The 14,611-nt window shown below is 31.1% G+C and overlaps 3 protein-coding genes across 4 annotated transcripts in view; all 3 read right to left on the reverse strand.

The window, feature by feature from the left end:
• Positions 1-998: 998 nt before the first annotated feature.
• Positions 999-2,538, reverse strand: LOC101506844 (uncharacterized). The gene is made up of 3 exons (XM_004515897.4): positions 2,382-2,538; positions 2,249-2,301; positions 999-1,309 (listed from the first exon to the last, which is right to left on the reverse strand). The coding sequence occupies exons 1-3, from the start codon at positions 2,470-2,472 to the stop codon at positions 1,184-1,186; spliced, it is 270 nt and encodes an 89-aa protein (XP_004515954.1). The 5' UTR covers positions 2,473-2,538; the 3' UTR covers positions 999-1,183.
• Positions 2,539-5,749: 3,211 nt separating this feature from the next.
• Positions 5,750-8,753, reverse strand: LOC101506513 (pentatricopeptide repeat-containing protein At1g34160). 2 transcript variants are annotated; one of them, XM_004515896.4, is made up of 2 exons: positions 6,880-8,753; positions 5,750-6,765 (listed from the first exon to the last, which is right to left on the reverse strand). In XM_004515896.4, the coding sequence occupies exon 1, from the start codon at positions 8,696-8,698 to the stop codon at positions 6,965-6,967; it is 1,734 nt and encodes a 577-aa protein (XP_004515953.1). In that variant the 5' UTR covers positions 8,699-8,753; the 3' UTR covers positions 5,750-6,765; positions 6,880-6,964. The 2 variants fall into 2 exon arrangements, with proteins under 2 accessions (XP_004515953.1, XP_027186788.1); XM_027330987.2 differs by having other exon boundaries at positions 5,750-6,784.
• Positions 8,754-10,068: 1,315 nt separating this feature from the next.
• Positions 10,069-14,611, reverse strand: part of LOC101506186 (protein RETICULATA-RELATED 4, chloroplastic-like) — a 5,213-nt gene continuing 670 nt past the window's right edge. Inside the window, exons 2-9 of the mRNA XM_073370388.1 lie at positions 14,540-14,607; positions 12,374-12,442; positions 12,103-12,234; positions 11,819-11,872; positions 11,437-11,481; positions 10,923-11,062; positions 10,538-10,663; positions 10,069-10,435 (exon numbers count right to left, since the gene is read on the reverse strand). Coding sequence (XP_073226489.1) covers positions 10,387-10,435; positions 10,538-10,663; positions 10,923-11,062; positions 11,437-11,481; positions 11,819-11,872; positions 12,103-12,234; positions 12,374-12,442; positions 14,540-14,607 — 683 coding nt within the window. The 3' untranslated portion in view covers positions 10,069-10,386. The remainder of the gene's footprint in view (positions 10,436-10,537; positions 10,664-10,922; positions 11,063-11,436; positions 11,482-11,818; positions 11,873-12,102; positions 12,235-12,373; positions 12,443-14,539; positions 14,608-14,611) is intronic.

Genomic DNA, 14,611 nt, shown 5'->3' on the forward strand with positions numbered 1-14,611 from the left:
AGTCGGTAACGAAAAAATATGAAATAACTTCTATTATTTTTGTATGTTTTCATAAAAGTTATTTTTTAAAATATAAAATAAAAATCACTTCTATAAAATTTTTAAAACAAATGGACCATTTAACTCTCTTTGTATTTAACTCTCTTTGTATTCGGGTGATATTTATTCGTACTCATTCAAAAAGAATTTGTCCGGATGTATTCATGTGGAGAACATGCGAGACAAAGAGAGTGGATAGCTACATATGAGTTAGGTTGAAAAGAAAACCAATTTTTTTTTTAAATAATAAGTAAATAAACAAGGAAATGAGAAAAGAAGTACCCTTTTAAAAAAATGAACCGATTTATATGAATGTACTTTGAAAATTTTCATCTAGATACATGCTTTGATAAAGGGATAACATCGAAAGGAAAAAAAAAATAGTTTTTCTTTAAATTGAACCGGAGAGAAAAGTAGCGCACTTTTTATTTTAGGTGGATATTTTTCATACCTCACTTTTTTTTACAAATTAGTGTATTGGGTTCAAGAGGTTGGAAGACATAACGAAATTAGTGTTGTCACCGCGAGATCAGACTCATAACATAAAATAAGGGCAACAATTTTAGTTCTAGGCTGTAAAAGTGGTAGCAAATATAAGTTAAATGACTCTTCAAGAGTAACTAATTCTCAAAAAATGACTGAAATCTAGAGCAAAATTTCGAAGAATAGTCAACGATGGACAATAAAGTTGTTTGTGAATTTCACTACCATTAGTTGTTGCTCACTTTCCAGGAATCAAATTCATCAATGCAAGTGCCCAATTTCAAAAGAATTATTAGTATTTACTCTAATTTCATTTTTCCTCACAATTCTTCCCCTTCAACCAAAACAAGTAACGAAATATTATATATTTATTCTCTCTAAACCTCATTACCTCCTACTAAAAACTCCCTTTTGTGGAAGTGGCAAAACATTCTCAATCACTTCAAAAATGGAACCAGACTAAGACAGCTGCAATATTGTAAACCAAAACCCTCCTCTATCCAAAAGAAAGAAGAAAAAAGAAAAAAGAAGCAATTCGAAGCCATAAATACACTACAAAATACTATGGCAAGGTAAAGATATAAGAGATTATCAAAATTACTTTTACAAATACACAATTGCTTCATAAGATATATTCGGTTAACAGAACTACCGTCATTAACTATTTTTTATCTGCGCCACTGGCGGACTCTTGTCCTGTCTTAACAATGCTTAGAAAACCACCATCCTTTGTAGCTACAGCCGCCGCTTTAATCTCATTGCAATGGTTAATGAATTTGCTCACCTCCTGATTTAACCAAAATTCAACACAAATGTATACAAAATCAATATTTAAGATAACTATAGTAATCATAAGTCATAACAGATAAAGATAATACTTAGTAAATAGTTTAATTATATGCTTTTTAAATAAGAACTTATGTGTAAGTCATTTCCGCATTAATGAATGCAGTAAATTGTAATCCTTGTATAAGTTGTTTCTAGAAGCTAGTCTGAGGAGCTTACGCAAATAAGAAGTAAACTTACAGCTAAAGTATAATCAACTCATTTTTAACAGGTTTTCAAAACACTAGTACAAGTGCTTACGAGTTATAACATAAGATAAGCATAAAAGAGTAAAGTTGGGATGGACACTTAATATAAGCTGAATAAACACCTCAAAGGTGCAGAAACACTGCTTTGAACGCCGCACTAGCTGTATAAGCAGCTAGTAAACATGAAAACTGTTTCTAAAGTTATCATAAGAAAGTTATCATAAACAATGCTTTTGTGATCTTCAAAATACTTAAACTCTACTAAAACCCACATAAAATAAAAAATTCATACAAATGACAAAACAAAATTCATGACATCGATCACTTGACTGGTACCTAATTTCCAAATAGAACAGTACAACCGATTCGATGTATCTTTGAGAAAAATAGAAGAATACGAAAAGCAAACCGTAAAAAGAAATAATTATATAAAACCTTATCAACTCGACAAACAAAGGCTGTAATTGGATTGGTTTCTGAAAAACTTAACTATTTTTTATTGGCATTAGCATTTGGCACTGAGTTCGGAGTGCGTATGAAAACATTCTTTTTTACTATAGAAATATTTTATATATAATTTCTCATGATAATCACTCATCGTCTTAGTGATTAATTGATCTGTTTTTCCCTTAATTTTTTACTCAAAATTCCCAACATCAAATACCCGAATCAGAACTGAAAATTGAACTTACACGATCAGCATCCATATCCTTTGTAAAATTGGATGGCTTTACGAATCTCTTCCCTATGAAGAAAAAGAAACAATTTAAACTACGGAGGAAAGTGTCATCGAAAGAAAAAAAAAACAGTGAGAAAAGAAAATACCTTTGCGAATCTGAGGAACTTTGCCATGACGGTTGGCTGGAATTGATTTCTTCTTAGTTTGCCCCTTGAAAAGTTTCGATTTCTGTGTCATATTTCACTGTTCGAATTGAAAAAATATATTAGGGTTAGAGTTTTAAATGGAATGCAACTTCTGATATAATTAAAAGAGATGTAGCTGCCAGCGGTCCCATATTGGGCTTTCATCGCGGATCACTCATGGCCCATCATCATGGATCACTCATGGCCCATGACATAATCATAATATTTTGGAAGCTTCTTTTAACCACTTTCTGTACATTTTTTTTATGTGACTTCTTCTCTACGGTCCCACATTCTTAAAAATCTTTAATATGTATTTGAATTTAAGGGTGTACGTGCGAGTAGATCCGCCGATCCGATCATCCAATTTAACTCAATCCGATTTTTACTCATATCTAATAAATTCGATCTGACCCAACCCATTGAAACTCGTCAAGTGATGGATTTAATAAATTTGAATCCATCGACTTTATAAAACCGACTCGATAACTAATTATTTTTTTTTTTTTGATGTCAACAATTTTCATTACTTTTTTTTTCTTTCATTCAAATTTTCAGCCGCCGTCGTAGTTTAACGTTTAATTTGTTTTGGTCTTGTAAAGTCGTATATGGTTACTCCTAAAATTCATACCTAATTTTTAAATATCTCTGCCTATTAAAAAAATAATATAATTGTTGAGTTAAATATTATTTATTTAATTGTTATATTATGTTATTATGCTTATGGTATCTTAATTTACAGAAATTATCCATATTTTTATATTTATATTTTATGTTAAAATTATATTAAAAAAATAAAAATAAAAAATAATTATTAACTATAATAAGGTTGTGAAAATTAAATTATATAAGTCTATACAATAATTGTTGTTTGTGTAATTTGATATATACTAATTGGATTGTGATAAATTTTGATTAAACTTGACATTAAATATGTTAATAGATATGTTAATTAATATAGATATTGTGGTGTATACTTTTGTAATGTTGGGTTCTATAATCGGTGTCTTATATTAGTTGAATTATTTTTATGAGTTGAATTTGATTGTTGGATTATTATCGTCAAAATGTATGTTTGAGTCTAATATGTGAAGGTAACATGTTATTTGTGCATTTTTTCTTGTTATATGAATTATTGTGACCAAATGATATGCAATCATGTAGATTAGTACGTGTAGATCCTCGTTAGATTAATATGTATATATGCACTAAAATTTATTTTATTAATTTTTTTTTAATTATTTAAATTACACTTTTTTTTATTAGACTCAGTATATAAGAGTAGAGTATAGCCTATAAAATCTTTAAGACGACCCTGAACCAAATACATCAATGTTTGTAGACTAAATTATAATCCATATGTCTATTATTAAGAAATCAAAGAGAATAATTTATAAAAAGAATTACAAAAATAAATACTATATTTATAAAATAAAATAAAATTTTCAACCTAAATTCTAACTAATTTTTAATTATTAAAAATGTCAACCAAAATTTGATTTATTAGACTTCTTCAATATATTTTTGTAAATTTACAACTTAAAATTCTTATATACAATATAATATTATACTTTTTATTTATCTATTAAAATTTTAAAAATATGGTCAGTCCAATATTGTAGTTCAAGATCCACTATTAGAAAGGTAATGTACTTGAAGATTGTTGAATTTAGTGTTAGTTTTACCTATGTATTTGAAGCTTGTTAAATTTATGTATGTATTTGAAGATTGTTGAATTTATTTATGTATTCGAAGATTGTTGAATTTATTTTGTTGTGTGAGAAGAGGTTGTTGACTTTGTTAAAGAATTGAATTATGTGATTGAAATTTTATAGTTCTTAGAAGTATTAAATATATTTTCATTCAATTAAATTATTATTGTTGTTACTTATGTTTCTCCCATAAAATAAAAAACAATTACTATTTATATATAACCCGCCAACCCAACCCAACTCAACCCGTTCTTCGTCAGATCAGTTCGAGTTAAATGAAAAAAAAAATATGAATTTAGAACTCAACCCAACCCAAAGATAATCGATTGGTTCGGGTATCAGATTTTGTCAAAACCGGCTCAACTCAACCCGCGTACACCCCTATTTTAATTAGTTAATCTAAAAGTGTAAAATATACATTTGAATTGGTCAATCCAAACGTGTATTCGTAGACTTAGAACATTCGGGTGAGAGAATAAACCATTAAAAGAAAATATTTAAAAAAATATTACACTTGTAAAGAGGCTTCGATAAAAACACATCTACGAGAAAGTATACTTTCAAGAGAGTGAGTTTTTTTGTTTAGAAATATAAGGTTATAAAATTACTTCTTTAATGTTTTAAGAGCTATTTTTGTTGGCCAATAATAAAAAAGTTTACCTATAGAATGTGCATAAATAGTGTAAACCAATTTTTTACCCACACCAGAATTGATAAGTACTATTGATTTTGTCATTTCATCGTACTATTGTAATCGTCATCATAAAACAACTACATAATCAATAAATTATGATGACCGTTGATGTAACACCGTTTACATTTACATATCTATTAAATTCTACTTTTAAACAATAATTAATGATTTTAATGAATGTGTACGTCTATAATCATATTGGGGACTCGAGAAAGTTTTTCCCCAACATAGTACCATTTTAATTTTTTGTTAAAAAAGTACATAATTTGACAAAATGTGTTTATTGAAATTCCTATAATATTAAAGGCACACTAAAATAATAACCAAGAGGAATATCTTTAGTTCCAAAAATCGAGAGGGCAATGGATACAAGAGATATTATTATTCCAAAACTATTGTTAGAAGAAGAAGGAACAAGTTATCTCTCTACAAAATGATTGGGTGATTGAGTGGATGATCGTGATAGTTTTTGGAACATGGATCATGACTTTTACATTAGTTTCTACAAAGAGAATCAACCTAGTCGGAGTCAATCATTTCTTGGTCATTGTCATTTTGGCTCGTCGAATTCGAGACCTATATAACTTACATTGGCAGGTCCATTTCAACATTTCTGATGAGAAGGCAACAAAAGCACAAATCGGTTGGCTAATTTTAGCTTGCAACAGAACTCTCATCACATATTTGTTCTAGAGACTCTCCCTAGTAAGCTTAAGAACCTCATTTTTTATGACATCCCTAAAACTTGCATGCTTAAGAATATTGGAATATTGTTGTAGTTTCTTAGTTTTTCTTTTTTCATTTGAGCATAAGTTTATTCATCTTACATCCACCTTTTATAGTGGCAATACAACAGTGAATTTCTCTACCTATTGTAATAAAAACGAAGAATAAAGAGAGTAGAAAAGAAAATGGTGCCAAGATTTAACCATGGAACAATCTCTCTTTGTAAAAGAAAAAAACACATGAATAAATCAAGAAAAATATCTCTAGGATTTACATTAATACAAGAAAAATCTCTCAATCTCATTAACTAATTATATGTTTGGAAATTGTTCTATCCGCGAAGTCACTGAACATTACTGATAATAAAATTACAAATGACAAGCTTCAATTAAAGCAAATTTATTGATTACCCATCGCAACACCAAACACACTATAAAATGATTTACAAAATCTGTCTCAACTTTCATCAACTAGGATGGAGATATCATTCTACCTTTAAGAGGACTACAAGAACTTATGAACTTGCTTGCTTGGATATTCCAACTCCTCATAAGTCTGACTTTATTCATGAATATAAGATTGTAGATATTAAAAATCTTACATGCCTATTCAAAATACAATAATCAAAGAATGTGCATAAATAAATGGATGACTAAGAATAAACACAAAGCGCACTTGTATCAATACTCCCTTGTTGGAATCAAAACACAACCGACCAACGCGCCTTTGAGGGAGACCACAATCACCATTTTGACAAGCCCTAGGAGCTTCATAGTATCTACTTTAGTCTCACTCTTTATTATGGTGATTAATATGGTGTCAATTGCAGGTTACACTCAAGAATCACAACTCCCCTTTGCAGTTTGTAAGGGTTGAGAAAAGGCACAGAAATATCAGATTGTTCCGACCTTAACTACACTGTATGCCTTTTTTGTTATATTATCCGCTTTGGGTCTTGTGTAAACCCTCACGGTTTAGTCTTTAGTTAAAACAAGTCTCAATGACTTGAGGAGTGAGGATATTGATACACTACTATTAGCCTTGATTCCTTAGCAATGCAGGATTTATTGGTGTACCATAACAGATTAAATTGTGTCAAATATATGACAGGAAGATGTGGCAAGAAGTTTAAGAGTAACATGTTCAGAAATGGAAACATTGCTACCTTCATGCGAATGAAATGCTGGCTGGGATCATATGAAATCTTCATTTCCTGTAACAGGAGACAGTTCCTAAGTAGCAGAAACATTTTGATAGATAAATCACCAGAAGCCATAAAGAACTATTTTTAATAAAAAGTAGATACCCATTTAAGGTGATGAATTACCTGAGATGTACTAGTCACAGCCTGTGAGAAATTGACTACTCTTGCTTCCTTCAAAAATATACACAGTAAGCATTTGCTTTTAATTTTACCAATAATCTCTGCAAGAGCATACACCGTCTTTAAATCTGTGAAATCGCGCTCGATCCCTTACAATAATCTCCCTATTATAAATTTTTGATATAATTTTCATGAAAGCATGACAATCCACACATATTCTAAGGTTCTTTATAACTTGAATTGGTGTTCCATCAACTGTACTAATTAAACCATATGCAACAGCCAACTTCTCACTATGATAATTTAAGACATTTTCCTTGTCCTCGTCACCGATATCGTGCAATACGAGATTAGTTTCAGCTATATATCCATAAGCTTTAATCCTAAACTTGATCTCATCCAGCTTTGCATATATCTCTTTGGAATTCGGATGACTCTGATCGGCATTTATAAACTTGTGCATCTTACAATCGATTTCTGTGTAACTAAATCCCGGTACCTTCCTGACGTCGCTATTTACCATAGCCTCCCTCACCCTCCCTACATCCTTCCACCTCTGTTGTGCTGCATAAACATTCGATAGCAACACGAAATCCCCACAACTGTTGGATCCCATCTCCACCAGCTTCCTTGACGCCGTCTCAGCCATTTCCACATTCCCATAAGTCTTGCTAGCTCCAAGCAAACTTTGCCAAAAAACCACATCAGGTGACACAGGCATGGAGTTTATAATATCATACGCCTCTTTGAGCCTTCCCGCTCGACCCAACAAATCCACCACACTCCCATAATGCTTAACATTAAGTTTCACCCCGGAAACCTTCATCGAATCAAACAATCTAACCCCTTCATCCACCAATCCAGCATGGTTACACGCACACAACGCAGCAAGATAAGAAACCGCATCCGGACATGTTCCATCTAAAAACATTCCATCCAAAAGATCAAGTGCCTTATATCCATCGCCATTCATCGCAAAAGCCATGATCATTGTATTCCAAGTGATAAGACTTTTCCTACAACTCATGCTACTGAAAACCGAATAAGCTTTATCAACAAACCCACATTTAGCATACATATCAATAACCGCGTTACAAACAATCACATTCACATCAAGCTTCTCATCCACAACATACCCATGAACAATTTCTCCCTGTTTTAAAGCACCCAATTGGGAACAAGCCGAGAGTGCGCCAAGAACAGTCACCTCATTAGGCTTCCATCCCTCTTCCTTCATCCTGTTAAACAAATCCAAAGCTTCATTGGGTCGACTCCCTTGCGCCAACCCAGAAATCATAGCATTCCAAGAAGCAATATCTCGTTGCGGCATTTCATCAAACACCTTAGTTGCATCATCAAGATAACCAGTTTTCGCATACACATCCAACAAAGTGGTGACTAACAACACATCAGCATCAAACCCAAAACGCAGAAGCTGAGAATGCAACTGGGTTGCTTCGGAGAAAGCTAAAGCACGCGCGCATCCCTTGAGTGCGAAGGAACACGTCAAAGCATCGATCTTTTGAAGGTAGCGTAGCATGCTGCGATACCATAGAATGGCCTGCGTTGGTTCGGAGCTTTGGGCGAGGCCACGGAGAACGGCGTTGTAGTCGTTTGTAGAGGGGTTTTGGATTTGCCGGAAAAGTTTGCCGGCGAAAGAGAGGTCGCCGGAGGGAGAGATTGAGAAGAGTTCGAGGAGCTTGGTGCGGGAAGGGTGGAATTGGAATTTTCCGGTTGTTATGAGATGGGCTTGAAGTTGTTTCATGTGAATGAGAGAGTTGCATTTCTGCAACAATGAATCTATGTGAATCTGAGAGGCCATTCTGTGATCTTAGCGGGAAAAAAAAAATCATATGTATATGAAATATTTATATATATTATTCTTATGATCATCTGCATTTGACCATTTGGTCATTTGAGGTTTTTTTTTTTTGTCTATATCAATTTAAAATGTCAAATATTTAAATATTAATATTAAATATTTTGAATTAAAATGAAAAGTGTATCATGAATAATAATATTAAATTGTTAATAAATAGTTAATTTTTTTTTTATAACAATGATTAAGATTTAAAATATTTTTGTTGCTCATAATAATAATAATACTCAGATGGAGTATTTGGTTACCTTAAATAAGATTTTTTTTTTTTATCTTTATTATTTTTTAATCTAAATTTAACTATATAAATTCTAAATTTAGATTAACCTCTTCAAGAGTATCGGTCTAACCTCTATAGGAGACTTGCATGGTGATTAGAACAAAAACACATTTAATGACTATTAAAAAATTGATATGGCAAATTAAACAAAGACAAAAATAGAAAAACATAAACTTATGAAAACTAAACTTATATTTAAGTTTTTATTTTTAGATTAGTTTATATTCGATTTGCATTTTTTTACGAAAGCTACTTGGTTTTGTTGTTTGGTGCAACAATACAACATTTCATGTGGTGTAATTACGATGGAATTAAGGTCAATTAACACTTTCAGCCGGAAGAGGAATAGCTTAGTGATTAATTTAAAATCAAGGTTGGTCAAACATATTTGGAAGTTTAAAGGCAATTTTAATATAAAATTTAAAGTGGATTTTTAAAATTTTAACACGATATCATTAAATTAATATAATTAATGTAATGTAATATTTCTTTTTCAATTGATTTAATATTAAAACAATGTTAAATTTATACAAAAATTATATATTTTAATTTAAAAAATATTAAAATCTAACATTTTTTTATTAAATAAATATTTTTTAAGACCTTTTAATAAAGTAAAAGTTTTATTTTTTATAAAAATCTAAATCAATTGTTCTAGTGGCCTTATCTTCGGGCCGAACTTAATTAAAAATAATGGAACATGCAATCAGATAGATTTGGTGCTTTATAAACGAGTTATCTATGCAATACCATAGATTATAAACTAAAGAAACTAATGGAAAAATAATTAATTAAGATTGTCAGATGCACATCTTTGTCATTAACAGATATAATTACAACTTTCTGTAATCAATATTAATTATAATTATTTATCAGTTTTAATATGCTTTTAGTAGTAATAATAAATTTTTATAATTATTATTTTATTTGTCCAAATTGATATTGCTTAATAATCAAAATCAAATGATAAGGTTCTCGCAAATAGAGCTGAAGTAAAACTAAACGGAAGATAAACAAGGTGAAGCAAAGGACATTAGAGAAGAGAAGAGTAAGTATTTTCATTCAATGTAATTTCTGCACAAACGAAACACACATAAGAATAATCAACACTCAAGAAACTCTGCCACAATCATCTAAAAAAATGTGACTACTTTTTCTCATGCTGCAGCTTCCTGCTAGCTATGCTGATAATTGAAGACTCTTGAAGCTTGATGACTACTGCCATTATTAGTCGATGTACAATTACGCTCTCAGGAGCTATAAACAACACGGCATATATATATACAGACATTGTGGAATTCCAATCACAAATCAACACACAACATGCGACCCAATTGAAGAACCATTACGCCTATTCCCTTATCTTCTGGACTCCGACCCATCGAGCATAATCCACCCACCTATTCAAGGTAAGATTCGCGTAACGAATAATGAAGACACAAGATGAAACAAATATATAGTAAATTATATAGACATATAAGTTAAACCGATAATAATCTTACAATAACGAGCCCAAGAAAGTGTTTCCGGTTCTAACAGCAAAGCAAATTGCACTAAGCACAAGCTTGTGTTGGTGAAGCAAAGGGTCTAGAATTCGTTGTTCGATAATTCCAGCAAGAATTTGGTACCTGGTAGAGAACAAACACAATTTTTCCTTTAAATTATGCAGATACATGTCAAGAAGAATTCATTAAACTTGCAGTTATGACTAATGATGCATTATTGAGGGTACAAAACCCGATTAAACTTGAAGCTTTTTTTATACTAAAGTAAATCGCATGTAAAGAAAAAAATCAATGCATGCTAGCTCCCTCGTTCAATATAAAAAAAATCATTTCATTTTATTAATTTTTCCTTCATCTAAAGAATAAAATAAAGTAAAACTACCTTAAGTTGCTAGATACTGCCATGTAAACTCCATAGGCAACACTCGTTGATAATACCGGTACATCCTCAGCCTCGTCAGCAAAAGATTTATCAACAACCTTCCGTGCGTTAATCAATGCATTTGTTACACCGGTACCAATCTGAAAAGGCAAGCAATGCAGTCACCCCATTGATGCATATACTACCAGTCTACAATTATATACCAATTATTACTTGGCGAGATAGATCTCCAAGACAGTGAGTTAAGCTTCAACTTCGCATTTTAGTAAACAGAAAGATATACAACAATGACCATTCCTTTAAAAGGTTGAAAGGTTTACCGATTGTAAAAAGTGTCACTTTAAAAACAATACCAAATCTTTTGTTCTGAAATTCATAATGAGTTCAGACAAAAACAACAGAATAGCTTTGATGAGGGTCTGAATTAAGTCCACTAGAAGAAAGATCTTTAAAGAGACTTAACCAAAAACTAGAAGAAGCTAGTGTATATGTTAGCACGTAAGATGTTAAATACCAATGATGCACCGGTCCCAACTGCAAATAGCTTTGCTCCATTCCTCTGCACAAGAGATGGTCATGTTAAAAATATTGAGTAAATCAGCATTTTGGTTCTCGAAATTATAAGGGTCAAACAATTTAGTCCCTAAATTTTACAAAAAAACAAACTAGCCCCTTAAGTTATAGAACATCAATCAATTTAGTCTTGCCGTCAAAATATCTCTTTAATAAACATCGTCAAAACCAATGAAAGATCTACATATTGTTGGTATATATGTTGATTGATATTTTTCAACTTAAGAGACTAAATTGTTGTTTCACAAATTTGAGAGACTAAATTGACCGACCCTTAAAATTTCAAGTACTAAAATACTCATTTCTTAGAATCTAACACATACCACGATAGCACCTATTCTTTGTAAAAGTGAATACGAAGTTCCAGCCAAAGCAACCTGTAGAGTGTTGACAAAGTTAAACAAACCAAAACAATATCTATCAAAGCAAGAAAAAGTAAAATAAACAAATGCAGATGAAGTTCCCAAGGCATAGCGAAGTGATAGAGCAAAGACATCCGAAGGAGGATCAAGGTTCAAACTCTAGCTACTAACATAATATATTAAAAACTAACATTTCTCTATGAAAACAAAAAAACAAAAGCAGATGAAGAGTTGTTTTGTTTAACCTGAAAAGCATTTTCAGGGCAGCCATAGAAGAATTTGGCAATAAATCCAGCACTAACAGCAAGTGGTGGTCGGAGAGAAACAGTCGGAGCAGGAAGCCACACAAGCATAAAATCTGCTACAATGGCCATTACCTGTTAATTAATTAAATTAAACAATAACAAACATGTGATTATTATAAAAGATAATTTGGATATAACAAACAATTTCTGGAGAAAAAAGGGGAGTTTCAAATAGAGTTAAACAATAGATAAACAAAAAGATATAACATACCACATCAGCACAAACAAAATCAAGCTCTTTCGTAAAGTTTTCTTTGCGCTTCTCCAATTCCGCAGCAGCCTGAAATGCAAACGCAATATTTGTTACAAATGAATGATATGCATGATCGATGCTTCACATAAATAGTCAAATTCATAAAAATACCGAGAATAGAAAATAAATAACTAGGAATTTCCTACTTTGTCACAATAATTAGTTGACTAAGAAAATTCTAAGGATTTGCTAGATAACACAGGTTAATTTGGTCCAGAATATATTGCATTGTATCAAAGACTTCATTTGTTAAAGCCAGAAAGAGGGAGCTAGTATGGAGTGATTTAGGCCAAGTTTTGATTAACTTTGTCACTTATTGGGGCTTTCAATTAAAATAAGTTTATAGTTCATCGCTTAGAAAAACCCTTATAACTTATAAGCAGTCCTTAAGAACTTATAGATCAAGGTTTTAAAAAATGGTCCGTGACCGAGAAAACAGCTGCGACAAAAAGGTAAAGGTCGCGGCTATTACTGTTTTTCTCCGTTTTAAGGATGTGAACTGTGAAGAGAAATCACAGGAAATAAATCCGAGAATCTTGTTTTTTACATCTCATGGATAAAAAACACATTTTCAAAATGTATCTAAACACTACCTTATCTCCTTCTCTAGCTCTTATCTTTTCTCATCTCTCAACCAATATTATATATTATTATTTTATTATATAACAGCATAAATAATTTTATTAAGATTTGGGGAATGTTGTGAATAATTCACACTGCGACGACCGCAATCCGTAACGCAGCATCCATAATAGCTAAAATCGCAAAATCCTTAATGCAACCGCTATTTAAAACCTTGTTGAAGATGTTCGTGAAGGAGTAAAAATGAGAGTGTGAGATGTAGATGCTAACTTTAACATCAACAGGAGTTGTTAGTTAAAAAACTCAGTTAAATGTAAGATTATTTTAATAAAAAAATTAGTTTGCTACACTTAACTATAAGCTAATTTTAACTAACTTTTCCTACTTAATGTAATTATTTTAAAAATATTACTCACTCTTTCAGTAAAAACAAAATCTCTCACTCAACTCAATACAAGTGAAACGTGAAGACCATTTTTAATAAATGTCATCAAGAGAAGTTCAGAAACTATACTTTATTTTTTATATGAATTCCATAAAATTAAATGCACTTAACTAACATTTTTAATATTATTAATATGTGTGTAGATAGTTAGTTTTGTTATATATAAGTTGGGATTTGTCACATATTTAGAGTCTATTTGGATTAGCATATTTGGACTTATCTTCTGACATAAGTAATAGTGAGACTATTTGAGAGAGAGTTTATGAACACAACTTATGGCATGTTCGTAAGTTGTTTTGAGCTAATTTCCATGAGCTCTCCAAAAACAAAAGAAATAATTTATACGTAAGCATTTACACAATAAACACTCATTCTATAAGCGCTTAATTAAGCTTTTTATCCATACAAAAATGTCTTGGAAAATTATTTGTTTGACTTATGTTATGTCAATTTAGAAATAAAAAAAAGTATTGACTATTTTTCTACCGGTACACTTATTTATTATATATCTCTAGTAGCTAGACCCACACTCCTTTAAGTGTGGAGAAGTGGAGAATATTTGATTCGAACTCAAGCCCTACTTATCAATCTCCTTGTTACTCGACCATATTTTTTTTTCTTTCTAGTCAGGATATCTTCATTAGTTTTTAACTCGTTGAAAAGTATATTTAAGACAATAACATTGAAACTTTTACAAGGTATCTCTACAGTTGCAAACAATGACTAATCTATCGAGAAAGCTAGCATGCATTTAAGAATCTACCTCCAATCTTTTCCAATTGTACGGTAAGAGATCCAACATCCATTAAATGATTAATACTATAAATAGTCATAATACCATATTGATACAAAGAATCAAAATCAAAATGCATATGAAAGGAAAATGAACACAATAAATAAAGAGATTAATTTCTTATACACATGCATCATAGTGCCATTTTTTAGTTTAGTTTCTAAAATATCCCCACACAAACTCAAAAAAAGAAAAAATTTGATTTGATTGGATGCATGTTTAAACAAATTTTACACTTCGAGTGTATACAAATTAAATTAATAAATAATTAGATAAATTTAGCAACAATAATATATCTCCAAACCTTTGTAAAGATGCCAACCCCACATTCCATAGCAACCTTAGCTAGGAACAAATCATCAGCAAGCAATCTTTC

This window comes from Cicer arietinum, chromosome 6 (genome assembly GCF_000331145.2).
Source record: "Cicer arietinum cultivar CDC Frontier isolate Library 1 chromosome 6, Cicar.CDCFrontier_v2.0, whole genome shotgun sequence".
Classification (NCBI taxonomy): Eukaryota; Viridiplantae; Streptophyta; class Magnoliopsida; order Fabales; family Fabaceae; genus Cicer; species Cicer arietinum.

Bases quoted from the DNA above. Each gene is read 5' to 3' on its own strand.
- LOC101506844 (XM_004515897.4), bottom strand. From the start codon at position 2,472: ATGACACAGAAATCGAAACTTTTCAAGGGGCAAACTAAGAAGAAATCA. The intron at 2,302-2,381 runs GTATTTTCTTTT...TTTTCTTCATAG, and splicing joins AGTTCCTCAGATTCGCAAAG to GGAAGAGATTCGTAAAGCCA. The intron at 1,310-2,248 runs GTAAGTTCAATT...TGGTTAAATCAG, and splicing joins AGGATATGGATGCTGATCGT to GAGGTGAGCAAATTCATTAA.
- LOC101506513 (XM_004515896.4), bottom strand. From the start codon at position 8,698: ATGGCCTCTCAGATTCACATAGATTCATTGTTGCAGAAATGCAACTCT.